The sequence below is a fragment of the Clupea harengus genome, chromosome 13, assembly GCF_900700415.2.
Source record: "Clupea harengus chromosome 13, Ch_v2.0.2, whole genome shotgun sequence".
Taxonomy (NCBI): Eukaryota; Metazoa; Chordata; class Actinopteri; order Clupeiformes; family Clupeidae; genus Clupea; species Clupea harengus.
This window is the reverse complement of record NC_045164.1, coordinates 28,937,209-28,954,887: the sequence shown is the minus strand read 5'-3', so window position 1 is coordinate 28,954,887 and position 17,679 is coordinate 28,937,209. Positions and strand designations below refer to the sequence as shown.

Here is a 17,679-nt window from a genome sequence, read left to right as displayed (position 1 = left end):
AGGATAATAGCCTCTTTCTCTCAACATCAGCAAGACAAAGGAGATGATTGTGGACTTTAGGAGACGGCAGGTGGAGGAGTACGCACCCCTGCATATCAACGGTTGTGCTGTCAGATTGTAACCGGGAAGGGACTTTTGTTTTGAAAATACAACTTTTATTGTGAAGCAGGAAGTGGTCCTCATGACAGGAAATACAGGAAGTCAAGTCACTTAAGCACAGGCAGTGTGAGTGTTTGTAAAGCATATGGTGACTGCTAATGGGGGACTGTACTTGCTGGCCACTACCAGGGATGCTACTGGTAAGACAATGTTTGATGTTATCTGGTAATCTATTGCAAAAGTGTGCTTTAGTGTTTGAGTTTTGTGGTAGTTTACATGCACTGTTGTTGTTTGTGTATTTGATGGAGGGCAGTTTGTGAGTGCTGTGTTTTATGTTTTGTTTCTTGTAAAGGTTTTCAACCTGAAAAGACGTGTTTGCTGAAAAGAAGTATTTTAACTCAAATAAAACAAAGAAGAATGAAGAAACCGTCTGAGTCGTTACCATTTTAACCCTGTTGATGGCCAAGGCCTTTTTCAAGTTTGGGCAGAAGTTAAAAAATCCCCTGATAACTTGACAGTTGAAAACCAAGGCTGATTGATAACCAAAGAGCTGCATCAAGACTAGAAGATTAACGGCTTCAGTGAGTCCAGAGTGTGGATGCAGAGGAGAGTTGCTAGACAGCAAGGCTATTCAAGAGGCATTGGGAACCCAATCAGTTAACCTAAATAAATAAGTTGGGAGTTAAAGAGAAATCACATTCAAGATGGCAGCCGAAGCTCTCGGCAACACACTGGATCAGCTTAAGAAATACAGGATGGTTGCAAAGACCTCCTTAACCAAGCAAGCTAACTATCTCAGTCGGAAAGCAGGCTATTTAACTGAGTTAGAACTCAGACAAGAATTTGCAAAGCTCTCTGCCGATTCAAGGAAAGTTATTGAGGCCAACGATGACTACAGGACTGGGTTAGAAGCAGAGCTAGCAGCCAAAGAAGATGGTAAAGATGGTGTGCTAAGTCTGGAGCAAGATGCAGACCTAAGTAAATACGGCAGTGAATGTGAGCAAAAGTTCAATGACGTAAAGCAGATTGTTCAAACCAACCTCTGGAGCAGATATGGATCAGAGATGCTAGAGGCTGCTTTTGAAGAAGCAGAAAAAGCCTGTAGGCATACATATGGACTACCTGTGGAAAGCAGTTACTGTGAAGGATTTGAAATCCAACATAATGTAGTGGGAAAGTTGATTAAAGAAACATCTGACGCATTCGCAGCCTGGGAGTCATGGATTCCTGCAGCAGAGGAAAGAGACTTTCGAAAGCGAAGCAGGGAGCTGAGAGTAGCTTACAATGAGCTAGACATGAGAAAAGGTGAATTTGCCAGAGCCCGGAGAATATCTGTGGAGAAGCAAGGCACTGGCGTGAAACAAGAACACACTGGACCGACAATACCAGTAGTGAGAATTAAACCAACCAAACTGCCCACGTTTAGCGGCTGCAAAAGAGACTTCCACCGCTGGAGGACAGACTGGGAAAGCCTTCAGAAGCAGGGAGAGCCTACCGGTTCGCCAGAGGTAAAAAAGATTCAGCTTCTTGATAGTGTGGAAGAAAAGATTGTGAAAGATCTCCGCTTGTCGACTTACAGCACAGCTGATGATGTCTTCAGAGTGCTGGCAAATAGGTATGGTAACAAATGTGCCATTGCTCTAGAAATTGTTGATGAGCTCGAGAAGATTCAGCCAGTCAGAGGAAATCAGCCGAGAAAAGTAGTAGACCTTATTCAGACCATTGGAAAAGCTCTCGCTGACCTCACAGACCTAGGAAGTACCGGCGCCATCAAAAACCCACTGGTGGTGAGGTCTTTAGAGAGCAAGCTTCCGGAGGGTTTGAAGAAGGACTGGCTGATGTTCATGGTGGATCCTAGCAATGATGTCACTGAAGATAAGCACTTTGACATGCTATTAGCTTTTCTGAAGAAGCAAGAGGAGATCTTCGAGAGGCTAGAGCACCTACAAATCACAGACAAGCCAGAGAGTTCAGATAAAGCAGAAAGGACATTTAACAAGAAATATGCCTCAACTCAAGCCACAAAGGGTGAAGATGCTGAGGATGGATGCATTATCTGTGGGGATGAGAAACATAAGGACAGGATTTTCTTCTGCAAAAAGTTCAGGGCTCTGAAGTTATCAGAAAAGGAAGCTGCTGTGGAAAGGATTGGTGCATGCAGGGAGTGCTTAGGGTGTCATGAGTATGATGACGGCTGTAGAGACACTTACCTGTGCAGGAATGTAGACTGCAAAAAGAGAGGCTCCTCAGATCACCACTTCTTTCTCTGTCCAAGAGGGAACAGCAAGAGGCGTGAACTTAAGAAACCTCAAACAGATGACAGAGACAAAAAGAACTTAACTGAGGAACAGAAGAGATTCTTGGGTGAACTTACCCCCGAGTTAGCTGAGAGGTGCAGGAAGGCCTTCACCAATAATTCGTCGAACGTCAGCTGTCCAGCTAAGAACCAGGTGAGCCTCCTCAAAGAAAGTGGATTGAGAGAACTTCCCGTCATTATGATGTTAATGGAAGTGACCGCTAATGCAGGTCAAAAAATCGGAGCCCTGGTGGATCTGGCTTCAGACACCAACTACATTACTCATAAAGCAGCCAAAAGATTGAATCTTAGGAGTGAGAAGATCACACTAATTGTGCATGGAGTGGGTGGAATGGCTACCAAAGTAGCCACAAGAAGATACCTCCTCAGAGTTCGAATCAAAACCTCCAAGGGAACTGAGAGGGCCCATGAACTAATCTGTTATGGGCTGAAGGAGATCGCCAAAGTTCACCGAGCTGTCAAGCCTGAAGAGCTGACGAGATTCTTCCCAGAAGTTGAACCTGAGGAGCTGAGGAGACCTGAGCAGATTGAGTTGCTCATAAGTCACAGAGAAGGGAGACTTGCCCCACAAAGGGTGAAAGTTGTTGGAGATCTCGTCTTGTGGGAGAGCCCTCTTGGAAAGACAGTGGGCGGAGCGCACCCTGATCTGTTTGAGCAAGTAAACATGACGGCACATGAGTCAAAGACACACTTTGCTCGTTCTATGAGAACAGCTGCCATCAAATATGAGGAGATCCCTGCTGAGGTCCCCTTAATGACCAAGACAGTTCACATGCAAGACACCATCGGTGAAGCTAGGCATACAGCTGCAACTCACCGTGACGTCCTTGAGTGCAAGGAGGCGCGAAGGGTACTGGAGGAAGACAGCTACATGGATGATGTCCTAACATCCCACAATAATTCAAACAGACTGAGCGAAGTGACCAAGGAGATTGAGGAAATTCTACAAGCAGGTGGATTTTCTCTGAAGCCATGGGTCCAGTCTACGCAAAGTGGGAGGCAGGAAAGGGGAGTAGCAGACACCACAACGAGGACGCCCTCTGAGACGCACAAAACATTTGTCCTGCCAAGTCAGTCCGCTGAGGAAGTGGTAACTGACGCCAGGGACAGCATCAGTAAGCTGCAGAGGAAGGCCTTTTCAGCAGTAATGACAAGAGGTCAAGTGAAGAGATGCCGAGGGGTCACCACCCAGGACCACACCAAAGCTGAAGACTCTGTTGAAAAAAATGATACTGACCCAACCCACCTGATTGTCTGCCCTGATGCATCGGAAACTGATCCAGAAATGAGACAGGGTGAAGTTGTGCTGAGAGTAGCACTTTCAAACTCAGCCTTCAAAAATCTTTTGGAGGTCAAGAGATTTAGCTGCTTGTCCAGGCTGGTGAATGTCGTTGCTTGGGTAAGACAGGCTGCTGATAGCTGGCTAGGCCTTAAAGACCAGACCCCAAAGAAATCAAAGTGGGAGGCATCACCCTCAAAAGAAGAGGGGTTATATGAAGTGAAAGATGAGGTGAAGAAGAGAGTGAGGCTGAAGGTGTGGGGTATCGTGTTCAGTTGCATGGCATCCAGAGCCATTCATGCTGACATTGTCAGTGACATGTCCGCAGAAGGATTTCTGCTTGCTTATCAACGATTTACATCACTGAGGGGACACCCCAGCAAGGTATGGTCTGACCCAGGCACCAACTTTGTCGGGGCCAAACCTGCCCTTGAAGACCTCTATCGGTTCCTGGAGAATCTGGAAAGGTCAGGAGTGGAGGAAAAGGTGGCCAAGAATGGCACAAAATGGTCCTGGAAGATCCATCCTGCAGACTCACCTCATAGAAATGGAGCAGCTAAAGCAGCAGTGCGGACTGTAAAGAGAGCCCTCCAGAACGTAGGTGGTAATGGAGTCTTCACATGGGGAGGATTCCAGACCTTTGTGTATATGGCGGCCAATATGGCCAATGAGAGGCCTGTAGATGCGAGAGCACAAAGTCAAGAGGATTGCATGGAGTATATCACTCCAAACTCTCTCCTGCTGGGGCGAGCTTGAGAGGAGACCCAGGAGACTTCCAGTTTGAGGGTTACCCCTACAAAAGGCTGAGAGTGATCCAGTCGGAGGTGAATAAGTTCTGGAAGAAGTGGTGTCAATTGGCAGGCCCGAATCTCTTGTAAGGAGAGCGGCACCCCAGAGAAGAGTGACGTGACCTCCTTGGGTTCTGGCACCAGGAGCTCAAGTGGGAGGTGTGCTGTCAGATTGTAACCGGGAAGGGACTTTTGTTTTGAAAATACAACTTTTATTGTGAAGCAGGAAGTGGTCCTCATGACAGGAAATACAGGAAGTCAAGTCACTTAAGCACAGGTAGTGTGAGTGTTTGTAAAGCATATGGTGACTGCTAATGGGGGACTTAACTTGCTGGCCACTACCAGGGATGCTACTGGTAAGACAATGTTTGATGTTATCTGGTAATCTATTGCAAAAGTGTGCTTTAGTGTTTGAGTTTTGTGGTAGTTTACATGCACTGTTGTTGTTTGTGTATTTGATGGAGGGCAGTTTGTAAGTGCTGTGTTTTATGTTTTGTTTCTTGTAAAGGTTTTCAACCTGAAAAGACGTGTTTGCTGAAAAGAAGTATTTTAACTCAAATAAAACAAAGAAGAATGAAGAAACCGTCTGAGTCGTTACCATTTTAACCCTGTTGATGGCCAAGGCCTTTTTCAAGTTTGGGCAGAAGTTAAAAAATCCCCTGATAACTTGACAACGGTTCTGCAGTGGAAATGGTCAGCTGCTTCAGGTTCCTCGGGGTCAACATCAGTAACGACCTCACCTGGTCTGCTCACACAGAAAAGGTGGTCAAAGTGGGCCCGGAAGCGCCTCTTCTTCCTGAGGAGACTGAAGAAGTTTGGCATGGATTCAGTCATCCTCACCAATTTCTACAGATGCACAATAGAAAGCATCCTGACTGGGTGCATCACAGTGTGGTATGGGAGCTGCACAGCCAAGGACCGCAAGGCCCTACGTAGTGTGGTCAGGACTGCGGAGTTCATCATCGGTAAGGAGCTCCCAGCCCTGCAGGACACATACCGTACACGATGCCTCAGGAAAACTGGCAGGATCCTAAAGGACTGCTATCATCCAGCCTTCAGACTTTTCACCCTGCTGCCTTCTGGAAGGCGGTACCGTAGTATCCGGTCTCGCACACACAGACTGGAGAACAGTTTTTTCCCGAGAGCCATCAGGCTGCTAACTGGACATTGACACACTATCGACACTTTTGCACTCGTCACTTACATACACTGTCACTTTCAAATCACTGCTTGTACTTACACTTACATACTGTCTCTTACACGACAAATACATATTTCTCAGAATTATTGCACTACCTGCTACTCCCATTTGTCTGTAGTTTAGTTTGTTATATGTTACTATATGTGTATTATATGTTATATGCAGTGATGTAGTGGTAAAATTAGAGGTGGGTAAACTATGAATTTTGGGATCAGACAGACCTCGACGCGATGCAACACGACACAATGCAACACAACGCGATGCAACACGACGCGATGCAACACGACGCGATGCAACACGACGCGAAGCAACACGACGCGAAGCAACGCAACACAAAGCGTCACATCAGTTAAAGTCACATTAAATCAATGACAGTGAATAGATGAGTTTGTAGTTTATTAAATTTCAAGAAAACAGTAAAGAAAAGTATGTGTAGGCCTCACAAAAATGAAGGGGGTGGTGGGGGAGACAAAAGAAAGGACCTCTATAGGACCTCGGGAAACAGGCCCAGGGTGATACACCTGAAAAGTTTAATATAAAAAGAAACCATGCTGCAATTAAACACTTCCCCTGTGGAGAAACCTGCCTTGCAGGGGCGTGTTCTGGGGATCTTGGCTTTCCTGTGCTTTACCAGCCAGGACTTCACATACTGTGTTGGATTGAACAGGCATGTTTTTTTCACATTGAGAACTGACTTCAAATAATCTATGTTTCCAGTGTATTTCGCTTACAGGCTACTCTACACCTTTCATGCCTTCAAATAACGTATTGATTAAGCATATAGGCCATATAGGACATGCGGTCAGTGGAGGCAGAGCCTCACCTGTCATCATGAAAGTAAAAAACGATCAAATAAATATTAATATTTTAATTAAAATCGCTGAATTTGCGCATGTCCTGTTCAAACAGATAGGAGACAGCGAGACGGTTAGGCAGCGACGAGCTGTGCCTCATCTCAGATTGCTCAATCCCTCACAAACTGGGTTGAGCGCATGCGTAGAATCAATTTAGTCTTGCTGATCTGACAAAAAGCCTCGAAGGGGAGGCAAACAGTACCTCTGCCTCAATGAAGGGAGCGTGCGAGAGCCCACTGGTTGGGTTTATGCTTGTTCTGCTGTTGCTCTTCTTCTACACTTATATTTGACATTGACCGCGAAGATTCTATAGCTAAAACATTTCACTTAGCTATGTCTAACTGGCTTGCAAAGAATATATCTACAATTTTCAATGAAATAGCCTTATCTGCAGCGATATGCGTAAGTGTTTGTCCCTGTCTTAATACGATGTTGTTCGAACCAAAACAACGTTTTAAAATGTGAATTGATCTTCTTCAGCCTTACTTTGCGGGCATCTGTGTGAGTGAAAGCACTTGATGGTCTCTTCAAAAATCGCCTGATATCCATGGCTAATGAATTCATTCCGAACGGGTAGTCAGGCAGGCTAATCCACAACGTGTATGTGTTTACATACTTCCTGGATCCTGATTGGTGTCGCCGCCACAGCTGCAAGGCACTGATTGGAGGGCCACAGACCATAATACAGCGCAGATGAAAATTATTCAGATTACGGTGTTTATATGTTCAACAATATGAAATTTAGTTTTAGGTGATTTAAAATGACACCAAATTTATTTCAGATTATTCCAACGGCAGAATACAAGGCGCAGGGAACTTTGAGGTGCGTAAATGCCACTTAGAGGTGCGTAAACGCTATTTAGAGGTGCGTAAACGCTATTTCCAAAATTCCAGAGGTGCGTAAACGGCGTTTACGTGCGTTTACCCTCCACTACAGCCCTGGTTATATGTATATATGTTAGTATTATATGTATAGGTTGGTATATGTTTTAGCATATTGTATTGTATATTTATCTTGTATATTTAGTAATGTTATTATATGTTATTACATGTGTGACGAACCCTTTTGGGCTCGTCGGCTCTGCTTGTTTTGTCTCTTCCTTCCACCAACGAATGTGTGTAAATTGAGTGCATACGTGTGTGGGTGTTGAATCTGTCTTCCAGGTGCCAGTGATTAACCACCTGGGCGGGCGTGTCCCTCCACTATAAAGGACCGGCACTTCCTGACTTCGGGGGAACTAAGAGCAAGAGAACGAACTTTGTTTGAGAACTTTGATGGATAACTTTGTGAGAACTTTGATTGTGAGAACTTTGATTATGAGAACTTTGATTGTGTGAACTTTGATAACTTTGATTGAAACTTTGGAACTTTGTAAATCAAACCTTTGGCGTTTCGGATAAACTTTTGTGTTGTTGGTTTCTTGTAACAAGCCTAAGAGCCGGGTTGTTACAACATGTAAATTATGTTCAGAGTACTTGTACAGAGTGTATGTGTACGTTCCAGTTTCGTACGATTACGTAGAATCAGCAATTTACTGCATTCCCCATATTATGTTATGTTATATTATGTTTGCTATGTTATGCTATGGTAGGTTGTTGTGTGGTGCCTTGTCCTAAGAATTTCAGTGCCCAGTCTGACCCTGTGTCATTCTGTGCATCTGACAATAAAAGACTTGTAACTTGTAACTTGTAACATCAACGAACACACACAGGAGAAAAGCCCCATCAATGTTCTCAGTGTGGAAAAACTTTCAGCCAAATGTCTAATCTCAAGACACACCAGATGATCCATACTGGGGATAAGCTAAATCATTGTCCTCAGTGTGGAATGACCTTTATTCGGACGGGTGATCTCAAGAGACACCTGAGGATCCACACTGGGGAAAAGCCATATCATTGTTCTCTGTGTGGAAAGGCCTTTAGACGAATGTCTAAGCTCAAGACACACCAGATGATCCATACTGGGGAAAAGCCATATCAGTGTACTACATGTGGGAAAGGTTTCAGGAGTAATGAATCACTTACCATCCACCAGCTGACACATACTGGGGGAAAGCCATATCAGTGTACTACATGTGGGAAGGGTTTCAGGAGTAGCAAAGAACTTACCATCCACAGAGAGAGATTAGGTCACACATCAGTTCCAGTTTCGTACGATTCCGTAGAATCAGCAATTTACTGCATTCCCCCTGATATTGCAACTTTAATTGCACACAAAGTAACATCTTGATGGGTCATTTGAGTGAGTAGAATATCGCAAAGTCAGCACATTTTCTTTAGTCATGTTTTCTGCTCAGTTTTCTTGAAATAATATTACAGGATTACTCATGATAACTCATTTTAATTTGAATAACATTCTAGTATGGCTGATATGAGCATATAATCAAACATGTCATCTGAAGAGACACAGAGAATCCACAACGAGACTTGCCGTATCAGTGTGATACAAGTGGGAAGAGATTTAGAAGGAGCTCAGCACTCACTGTCCATCAGGTCACACGTCAGCCCCAGTTTTGTACGATTCCACAAAATCAGCATTTTACTGCATTTCCTCCCAACATTGCAACTTTTATTATTTACCGTATACATTGTGCAGAAGTTAAACCTTCCATATTAGTTCATGAATTCACTAATTCATGTATATTGAAGGGTCATTTGAGTGAGTAGAATATATAAGTCAGCACATTTTCTTTAATGATGTTTTCTGCTCTGAGACATTAGTGCAGGATTATTCATGATAACTCATTTTCATTTCAATAACATTCTAGAATGGCTGAAATGAGCTGATAAGCCATAATAATATTGTTATTGCTGTTTTTGTTGTTTTTTTGTTTTCTAGGATAGCTTGTATAGATTGTCTTAAAAACTTATAAATTACACAAATGCTTTTGCTAGAAATGAATAAAATATAGTAAAACACAAATGATCCACAATCCCTATTGGCACGGTACTCTGTGACACAACTACTTTTGGTATCATCTTGTAGAACTATGTAGCTCTGTGGTCTGAGACTGAACACCCTGTCAAAATGAAAAAAACTGTAGGAAAAGTCATCAAAGAAAGACATTGTCAACAATATCACCAAAAGACACCAGTTAGCAAACTTTTATATAACCATATAACAGTATTTTATCTAATTTTATAAAACAAACCCATGTATTGACCTCATCCGTGTACCGAAAGCATTCATTCATTAACTCCGGTGTGAAACTAAATAACACGAGGTTGTGGTGTAAGGGCTCCTAGCCATTTAAAACCTGTTGTTTGAGGTAGGAATGTTATTTCAAGCATAAATACTATTTCACTGTTTGAAACCCCTCTCCCCTCCATGCACACTTGCGCAAACTCACAAACACACAAACACACAAACACACACATGCCGAGAGAGAGAGAGACCCATTCATGCTTTACCTGGTAGAGTTTACACTGCACCTCATTTTCATGTGTTTTTTTTAAGGAGTTCCACACAGACTGAAAATGTTAACTGGGGAAAATATAGTTCTAATCCTCTTATCAAGTTACATACTATTACATATTTGGGTCATCTCAAATCACACCAGAAGATCCATACAGAGCCATATCAGTGTAGATGAGAATGGTTCAGGGAGTAACAAAGCGCTTACCATCCACATCTCATGACACATCTCATCTCAATCACACCCGAAGATCCATACAGGGGAAAAGAAACATCTGTGTTCTTAGTGTAGGAAGTGCTTTAATACCAAGGGCAATCTCCAGACACATCAGAAAATACATGCTAGAGTAGGTCACATCCAACCACTCATCAGATCACGCATACAGCGGAAAAGCCTTATCAGTGTCTTCAGTGTAGGAAGGCCTTTAATAGAATATCTAGTCTCAAGGTACATCAGAAAATACATACTAGAGAAAGACCCCACCAGTGCAGTACACAAGAAAAGAGACACACTGCACCCTATCAAAATCATCCAGCCTGAAAAACAAAAAATAATGAAAATACTCTTTCTGTGCAAATTCCGACCCAGCTTTTAGGGAGCATCAAGGAAACACTGATCACTTGTGAGCGTTGTTAGGCCCCTCTGCACCCCCACTGGTTTTGCAGTGGCAGTGCAACAGCCTCTGGGTGGTAAATGGGCATAAGTTGATTGATTGTCCACACCTGAGAAGGTGTTTAGGCGATCAGCACTAGTGATAACACCGTCTTGCTTGGTAAACTGAAATTGAGGGGCTTACAGTTTGGGCTTTTACCATGCCTAAGGTGGTCTTTGACTGTATATGAAGTTGCCATTTCAGAGTGGAGAAATTTGAGAGAGTCATGAATAAGGTGGTTAAGGAGTGGCTTGGGGTGCCACATTGGCTAAGTACTGCAGCTTTGTATGAAAAAAATATTTTTACCAATGACCAGCTGGGTGGAGGAGTTCAGATATACAAAGAACAGCCTGGAGATTACTTTTACTAGTCAGGAACAATGTGTGTGTACATGAGTATGTGTGTGTCTGTGTGTATTCCTGTGTAAGTGTGTTTGTGTCTGTGTGTGTGTCTGCTCCAATGGTAAAAATAGGGAAAAATTGGAATCCACACAAAGTGGTTCAACATGCTAGTAGCTTGGCAAAGCTGTCATTTGCTACATAACTGTTTATGGGCTATCTGTTGATAAAAATGTATGTGACTTTCATTTTGAATGGTAAAGTTCATAACTGACCTGTGCTGTAGTGTCTAAAAGGCTCTCAGCTGGAACTGATTAAGCCAACTAGCTATGCTACATTTCAGACATTCCTTGTCACTTTTAATGTATCCATACACAACAGAAAGTCAGCTGGAATGTAAATAATCCACAGTGTTGGTTGTCCCTTCATTTACTTAAGCAAAATATAGCGGATAAGTGTCCATAGAGTGGGTCGTAATGTTAGGCACAATGTGAGCAAATGGTTTGTGAAAAACTTTCATAAGCAGCCAGATATGTAAACTTATTGCTGACATCAGCTGAAATATTATAGATTTTGATCAATGCCATGTTTTCAACCATACATTTTACAGGGCTCCGTTCGGTTTGAGAAAATCTTTCATAACCAGCCAGATAAGTGAATTTATGCTGACATTGGGTGAAACATAGACACAGTGGCGGTTCTACATGGAATTACGCCCCGGGCGAAACTCCCTCTGAGCTGTTGAAGCAGTCAGTGATGTCCTTCCACCAATTCACCTTGCCCTTGGTGACCACATAATCGTTCTGTATTACCTATTTGTATTAGCCATTTCACACAATTCAGAAAAACGAAAACGTGCAGGAATTATAGGCCTGTAATTATAATGTTATGAATGTGCGTTATTTGGAAGAAAGAGACCCAGAGGTGAACTGTACCCCGCGCCCTCTCCCCTTCCCCCTTCTCCCTTCTCACTCAGGATCTGTCCACGGCAGCTGCAGGGGGCGCCAATTTGCCAATTCCACACACAGTGATATGATAGATAATAGAAAACCGCTTCGTGGCCCAGATGATTTTTTTTTTTAAAGTGCTCTTGCCGCCCCCCACGTTTTATGAAAAAGTGCCGCCCCGGGCGGCTGCCCGGGTCGCCCGTGCCTAAAACCGCCCCTGCATAGACATTTATTAATGGCTTGTTTTAAAAGTTGTGGTCAACTGTGCACACAGGTCACCTCTGGTCACCTCACCTCAGCTCAGCTCAGTTTAACATTTTTCATCCATTGATTCAGTGAGGAGACTTCAGTGAATAAAACAATTAAGAATTAATACAAAAATTATTTATGTTAGGCACTGAGCTCACATTTTTTCTAATCACTAACTCATGAAGTATTCCACCACCACAGTTCTCTCCTACACAATGATGACAAGATATCTTTCCTGCCAGTTTTTTAAGATGAGATACAATGTCATAAGGTACAATCTTTGCCCCACTTCATATATGGACTTAAATAAAAAAAAGTATGATATGTATTATCATATAAAATGATTAAAGATCTGGATAGTCTAGACTGTTCTGCAGGAAAGGAAGACACCACATGTATGAGTGTCCCTCATGTAAAGGTCTATAAACTGAAGGTGCGTTCTAATCCCATACATATTTAGTAAAAATCAGTGGATTGCCCCTGTGTGTCGGTTTGTTTTTGAAGTGTAGACATCCATTCATTTGATATCTGTTTTCTATAGTTTGGTAACTTCAAAAGTCCATGAATCATTGATGAACAGAACATGTCTGCCTCTGTTTGAAAAGTAGGCACCCATTTATTCTTATGATGCCACCTGCATATTTGAATTTAGAATGTTTGTTGGTAAATCTCTATGTAGGTTTGAGTCTGTTCCTGTGTTTTAAGTGGGATTGCTGCCAAAAATAAAGGCTTTTACCACCCCACTCCCCCTACTCTTTTCTACCCATCACCTCTCAGTTCACACATCCACCCCACCCCCTACTATACCCCTTTGTGTAGTTTCAGCAGGTTGAGCTATGGTCATGTCAGGACCATCAGAGGTGTAAACGGTGTTCATAGACATGGAATTCCTTCCCATAATCCCTTTCCCAGCCCTTGCTGCTGATTGGTTAGGCTTGAATCCAGGAAGCTAATGGGTCAGACAGAAGAAGCCCTATATAAACACCACATAGGGGAGTCTGAACTCACATTTGTAAGGTAGACACTGGGATGCTCTGGATGGATACTGAACTCACCTTTGTAAGGTAGACACTGGGATGCTCTGGATGGATACTGAACTCACCTTTGTAAGGTAGACACTGGGATGCTCCGGATGGATACTGTATGTGTGTAATTCAACAACAATACAACTATACTGTAGTTCTTTGTTTAACTGCATCATCCTTACATTGAAGGAATGTAAGACAGGATTTCCTTTGCCAAACAGAACTGAAGTGTAAGTTTCCAACTACACTGTAGTTCTTTGTTTGCACATGTTCACTATATTAGCCTTGCATTGAAGGAAAGGATTTCTGAAAAACAGAACTGAAGTCTGAAATGTCAGGATCTACTGAACCATCAAAACTTCTCATGTCAGTGAAGGAGGAAATCAAAGAAGAAGAATTTGATGACCTAGGCGAGAGTATCTGTCTGGAATTCAGAAAGTGGAAGAAAAGCCTGAACTGGAACTTGACTGTAAGACTGAAATATACACATCACCAACCTTGACCCACAAAGAAGAAGAGTATTCACCATTGGAAATTAAACAGGAAGAAAACTCCGATTTGAGAGAGTATGGTCAAGGTGACTCTACTCCTACAAGTAAGTTGCACATTAGTTTGTATCATGAAAAACTTGAAAAATATGATAGTAAATATGAAGTGAATATGACATCATGTTAATATGAAGCTGCACTGGCACCTGAAGGGTTTCTACCTATTGTAGCTTTATAACTATCTGTCTCTAGCTTAAGGAACCATCTTCACATTCAAATTGCTTAAGTCACATAGGCATGTTAAAAAATGTGCCTATGTCATTTATTCCTCTTGTGTTACATAATTGACATATATTGTTATTAGTGTGCGAAAAGTCATCTTTTGAAATTATCAATAAATATCATGACTGAAGAAATGACAGGCAATTGTTTTAGGAAAATCACGACATTTAAAATGCCGGCTATCATTTTGTCTTCCAAGTGATCATACTATGTGTCATACTATTTTAGCAAATAGCCAGTCAGTCAAAAATATATTTTTTTCAGTGCTGTTGTGTTAATCTAACAAATTGAGAATATTGAGGATCGAGAATCCAGGATAATATTGTAAAAATATTTTCTATGTAATAGGACACGTTCAAAGGATCTATTCTAGCAAAAGGAGTACAGGGGAAAGAAGAAAGAAAGTCATCAGACATCAGCAATTCAACACACGGAAGAAAAAACATGAATGCTCCCAGTGTTTCAAAACCTTTGCTGCACCTTTCGCTCTTGCAATTCATCATGTGTGTGTGTGTGTGTGTGTGTGTGTGTGGTGACCTTATTCTAACCTTGTATTATATAATTGTATTATGGATACTGAACTCACCTTCGTAAGGTAGACACTGGGATAATCTTGATAGATACTGTATGTTTGTAATTCAGTTTTGTTAGGTTTAACACTGGGATGCTTGGATAGATACTCTATGAGTGTAATTCAACAAAAATACAACTCTACTGTAGTTCTTTATTTAACTATATTTTCCGTGCATTGAAGGAATGTTAGACTGGATTTCCTTTACAAAACAGAACTGAACTGACTGGTACTGGGATGCTCGGAATGATTATGTGTGTCATTCTTTGGAAGCATACTGTAGAAGTGTAAATCGCCAACAGTACAACTACACTGTAGTTCTTTTGTTGCACATGTTCTCTATATGCAAATGCCTTGAATTGAATGAGGGTTTGACTTGATTTTCTTTGAAAAACAGAACTGAAGTCTGAAATGTCAGGACATACTGAAACATCACAACTGCTCATGTCAGTGAAGGAAGAGATCAAAGAAGAAGAATTTGATGATTTCCTGCAGGAGTATCTTTCTGCAATTCCGAAAGTGGAAGAAAAGCCTGGACTTGAAGCTGACTGTAAGACTGAAATATACACATCACCAATCTTGACCCACAAAGAAGATGAGTATTCACCAGTGGAAATTAAACAGGAGGAAACATCTGATTTGAGAGAATATGGTCACCATGACTCTACTCCTACAGGTAAGTTGCACATTAGTTTGTATCATGAAAAACTAGAACAATGTGATAGTTAAAATGAATTGAATATGACATCATGCTAATATGAAGCTGCAAGGGAACTTTTTAACTATTTGTCTCTAGCTTAAGGAAACATCTGGTTGCTGCTAGCGTGTGTTAATATCTGTAAATGTGAACTTGTGTCAATATGAAGCTGCACAGGCACCCCAAGGGTTTCTACCAATTATAATTTAAGGAGTAAAATTGAAGAGACTGTAACATCAGCTGGATAACTGGCATACAATTTAATATGATAATGACAATAATAAAAGATGTATTAATATTTCAACCCATTGGAACTAAGGTTAGTTACAAATGTATTGAAAAACAAAAATAAACCCCCCTGGCTTTATCTTGTGCCTAACCTAATGAAATGTAAGACCTATTGAGAGAATAGAGATACCATGGGAGTACCTTAATTATGGGAAATCATTTGGAGTATGTTAAATTTAAAACATTTAAAATGTCTGCCATCATTTTGTCTCCAGATCTCTACATGTCTCTGAATCTCTGCTTACATTTACAGTGCAGTCTGTAAGTGGATAATTTTATCCTAAAGGACTTCCAAGTACTATTCTAGCAAATAGCCAGTCATTGAAAAACACATTACAAAAAATACAATACATGTGTTTTCAGTGTTGTAGTGCTAATGTAACAAATGAAGTAGAGTGAGGATATTATTTAAAAACTGTCTTATTATGTTATAGGAGACGTTCAAAGGATCCATTCTAGCAAAAGGAGTACAGAGGAAAGAAGAAAGAATGTCATCAGACATCAGCAATCGAACGCAAGGAAGAAACAACATGAATGTCCCCAATGTTTCAAAACCTTTGCTGCACCTTCCGCTCTTGCAATTCATCAACGAACACACACAGGAGAAAAGCCCCATCAGTGTTCTCAGTGTGGAAAGGCTTTTAGTCAAATGGGTGAACTGAAGAGACACCAGATGATCCACACTGGAGAAAAGCCATATCAGTGTACTACATGTGGAAAGGGTTTCAGGAGTAGCAATAAACTTAGAATCCACCAGATGACACATACTGGAGAAAAGCCACATCAGTGTTCTCAGTGTGGAAAGACTTTTAGTCAAATGGGTAGTCTCAAGAAACACCAGATGATCCACACTGGGGAAAAGCCATATCAGTGTACTACATGTGGAAAGGGTTTCAGGAGAAGCAATACACTTAGAATCCACCAGATGACACATACTGGAGAAAAGCCATACCATTGTTCTCAGTGTGGAAAGACTTTTAGTCAAATGGGTAGTCTCAAGAAACACCAGAGGGTCCATAGTGGAGAAAAGTCATATCATTGTTCTCAGTGTGGAAAGACTTTTACTCAAATGGGTAGTCTCAAGAAACACCAGATGATTCACACTGGGGAAAAGCCATACCATTGTTCTCAGTGTGGGAAGGGTTTCAAAAGTAGCAGTGAACTTACCATCCACCAGATGGCACATACTGGGGGGAAACCATATCATTGTTCTCAGTGTGGAAAGACTTTTCGTCAAATGGGTACTCTCAAGATACACCAGAGGATCCACACTGGGGAAAAGCCACATCATTGTTCTCAGTGTGGAAAGTCTTTTAGTAAAATGTCTCATCTCAAGACACACCTGATGATCCACACTGGGGAAAAGCCATATCAGTGTACTACATGTGGGAAGGGTTTCAAAAGTAGCAGTGCACTTACCATCCACCAGATGACACATACTGGGGAAAAGCCACACCAGTGTTCTCAGTGTGGAAAGACTTTTAGTCAAATGGGTAGTCTCAAGACACACCTGATGATCCACACTGGGGAAAAGCCACACCAGTGTTTTCAGTGTGGAAAGACCTTTACTCAAATGGGTAGTCTCAAGGCACACCTGATGATCCACACTGGGGAAAAGCCATATCAGTGTACTACATGTGGAAAGGGTTTCAGGAGTAGCAGTGAATTTACCATCCACCAGATGACACATACTGGGGAAAAGCCACATCAGTGTTCTCAGTGTGGAAAGACCTTTACCCATTTGACTAGTCTCATCAGACACCAGAGGATCCATACTGGGGAAAAGCCAAATCAAAAATGATTTGAGTGTTTTTTCAAGTATGTACAGTATATGTGGGGTGGGGGGGATTTGTGTTTTGGTGTGTACAACATGTAGTTGACAAGCAGCAGTTAGCGCTTGTCCTCTTCATTATTTACATGCTACCCCTCGGTCATGTCATCAGCAGACATGGGATGTCTTTCCACTGTTATGCTAACGACACACAGCTTTATATCAAAACTGCCCCAAGCCCCACTGCAGCCATGTCATGTCTCACCGCCTGTCTTGGGGAGATAAAGGCATGGATGAGCAACAACTTTCTCCAGCTAAACAGTAGCAAAACCGAAGCCCTTCTTGTTGGCACTCCACACCAGGTTCAGTCATCCTCCTTAACTCATCTCACCTTCGACAGCCAGGTCATCCCCCTCT

General features: G+C 42.0%; 2 protein-coding genes across 2 annotated transcripts; both read left to right on the top strand.

The window, feature by feature from the left end:
- Nucleotides 1-217: 217 nt before the first annotated feature.
- Nucleotides 218-4,560, top strand: LOC116223147. Its single transcript, XM_031578731.2, has 2 exons — nucleotides 218-299; nucleotides 452-4,560. Exon 2 carries the CDS (start codon nucleotides 804-806, stop codon nucleotides 4,449-4,451), a length of 3,648 nt encoding a protein of 1,215 aa, XP_031434591.1. The 5' UTR covers nucleotides 218-299; nucleotides 452-803; the 3' UTR covers nucleotides 4,452-4,560.
- An 11,503-nt stretch (nucleotides 4,561-16,063) lies between these two features.
- LOC122133439 (zinc finger protein 135-like) lies at nucleotides 16,064-17,477 on the top strand. The gene has a single exon (XM_042709660.1). The coding sequence runs from the start codon at nucleotides 16,141-16,143 to the stop codon at nucleotides 17,290-17,292; it is 1,152 nt and encodes a 383-aa protein (XP_042565594.1). The 5' UTR covers nucleotides 16,064-16,140; the 3' UTR covers nucleotides 17,293-17,477.
- Nucleotides 17,478-17,679: the final 202 nt, after the last annotated feature.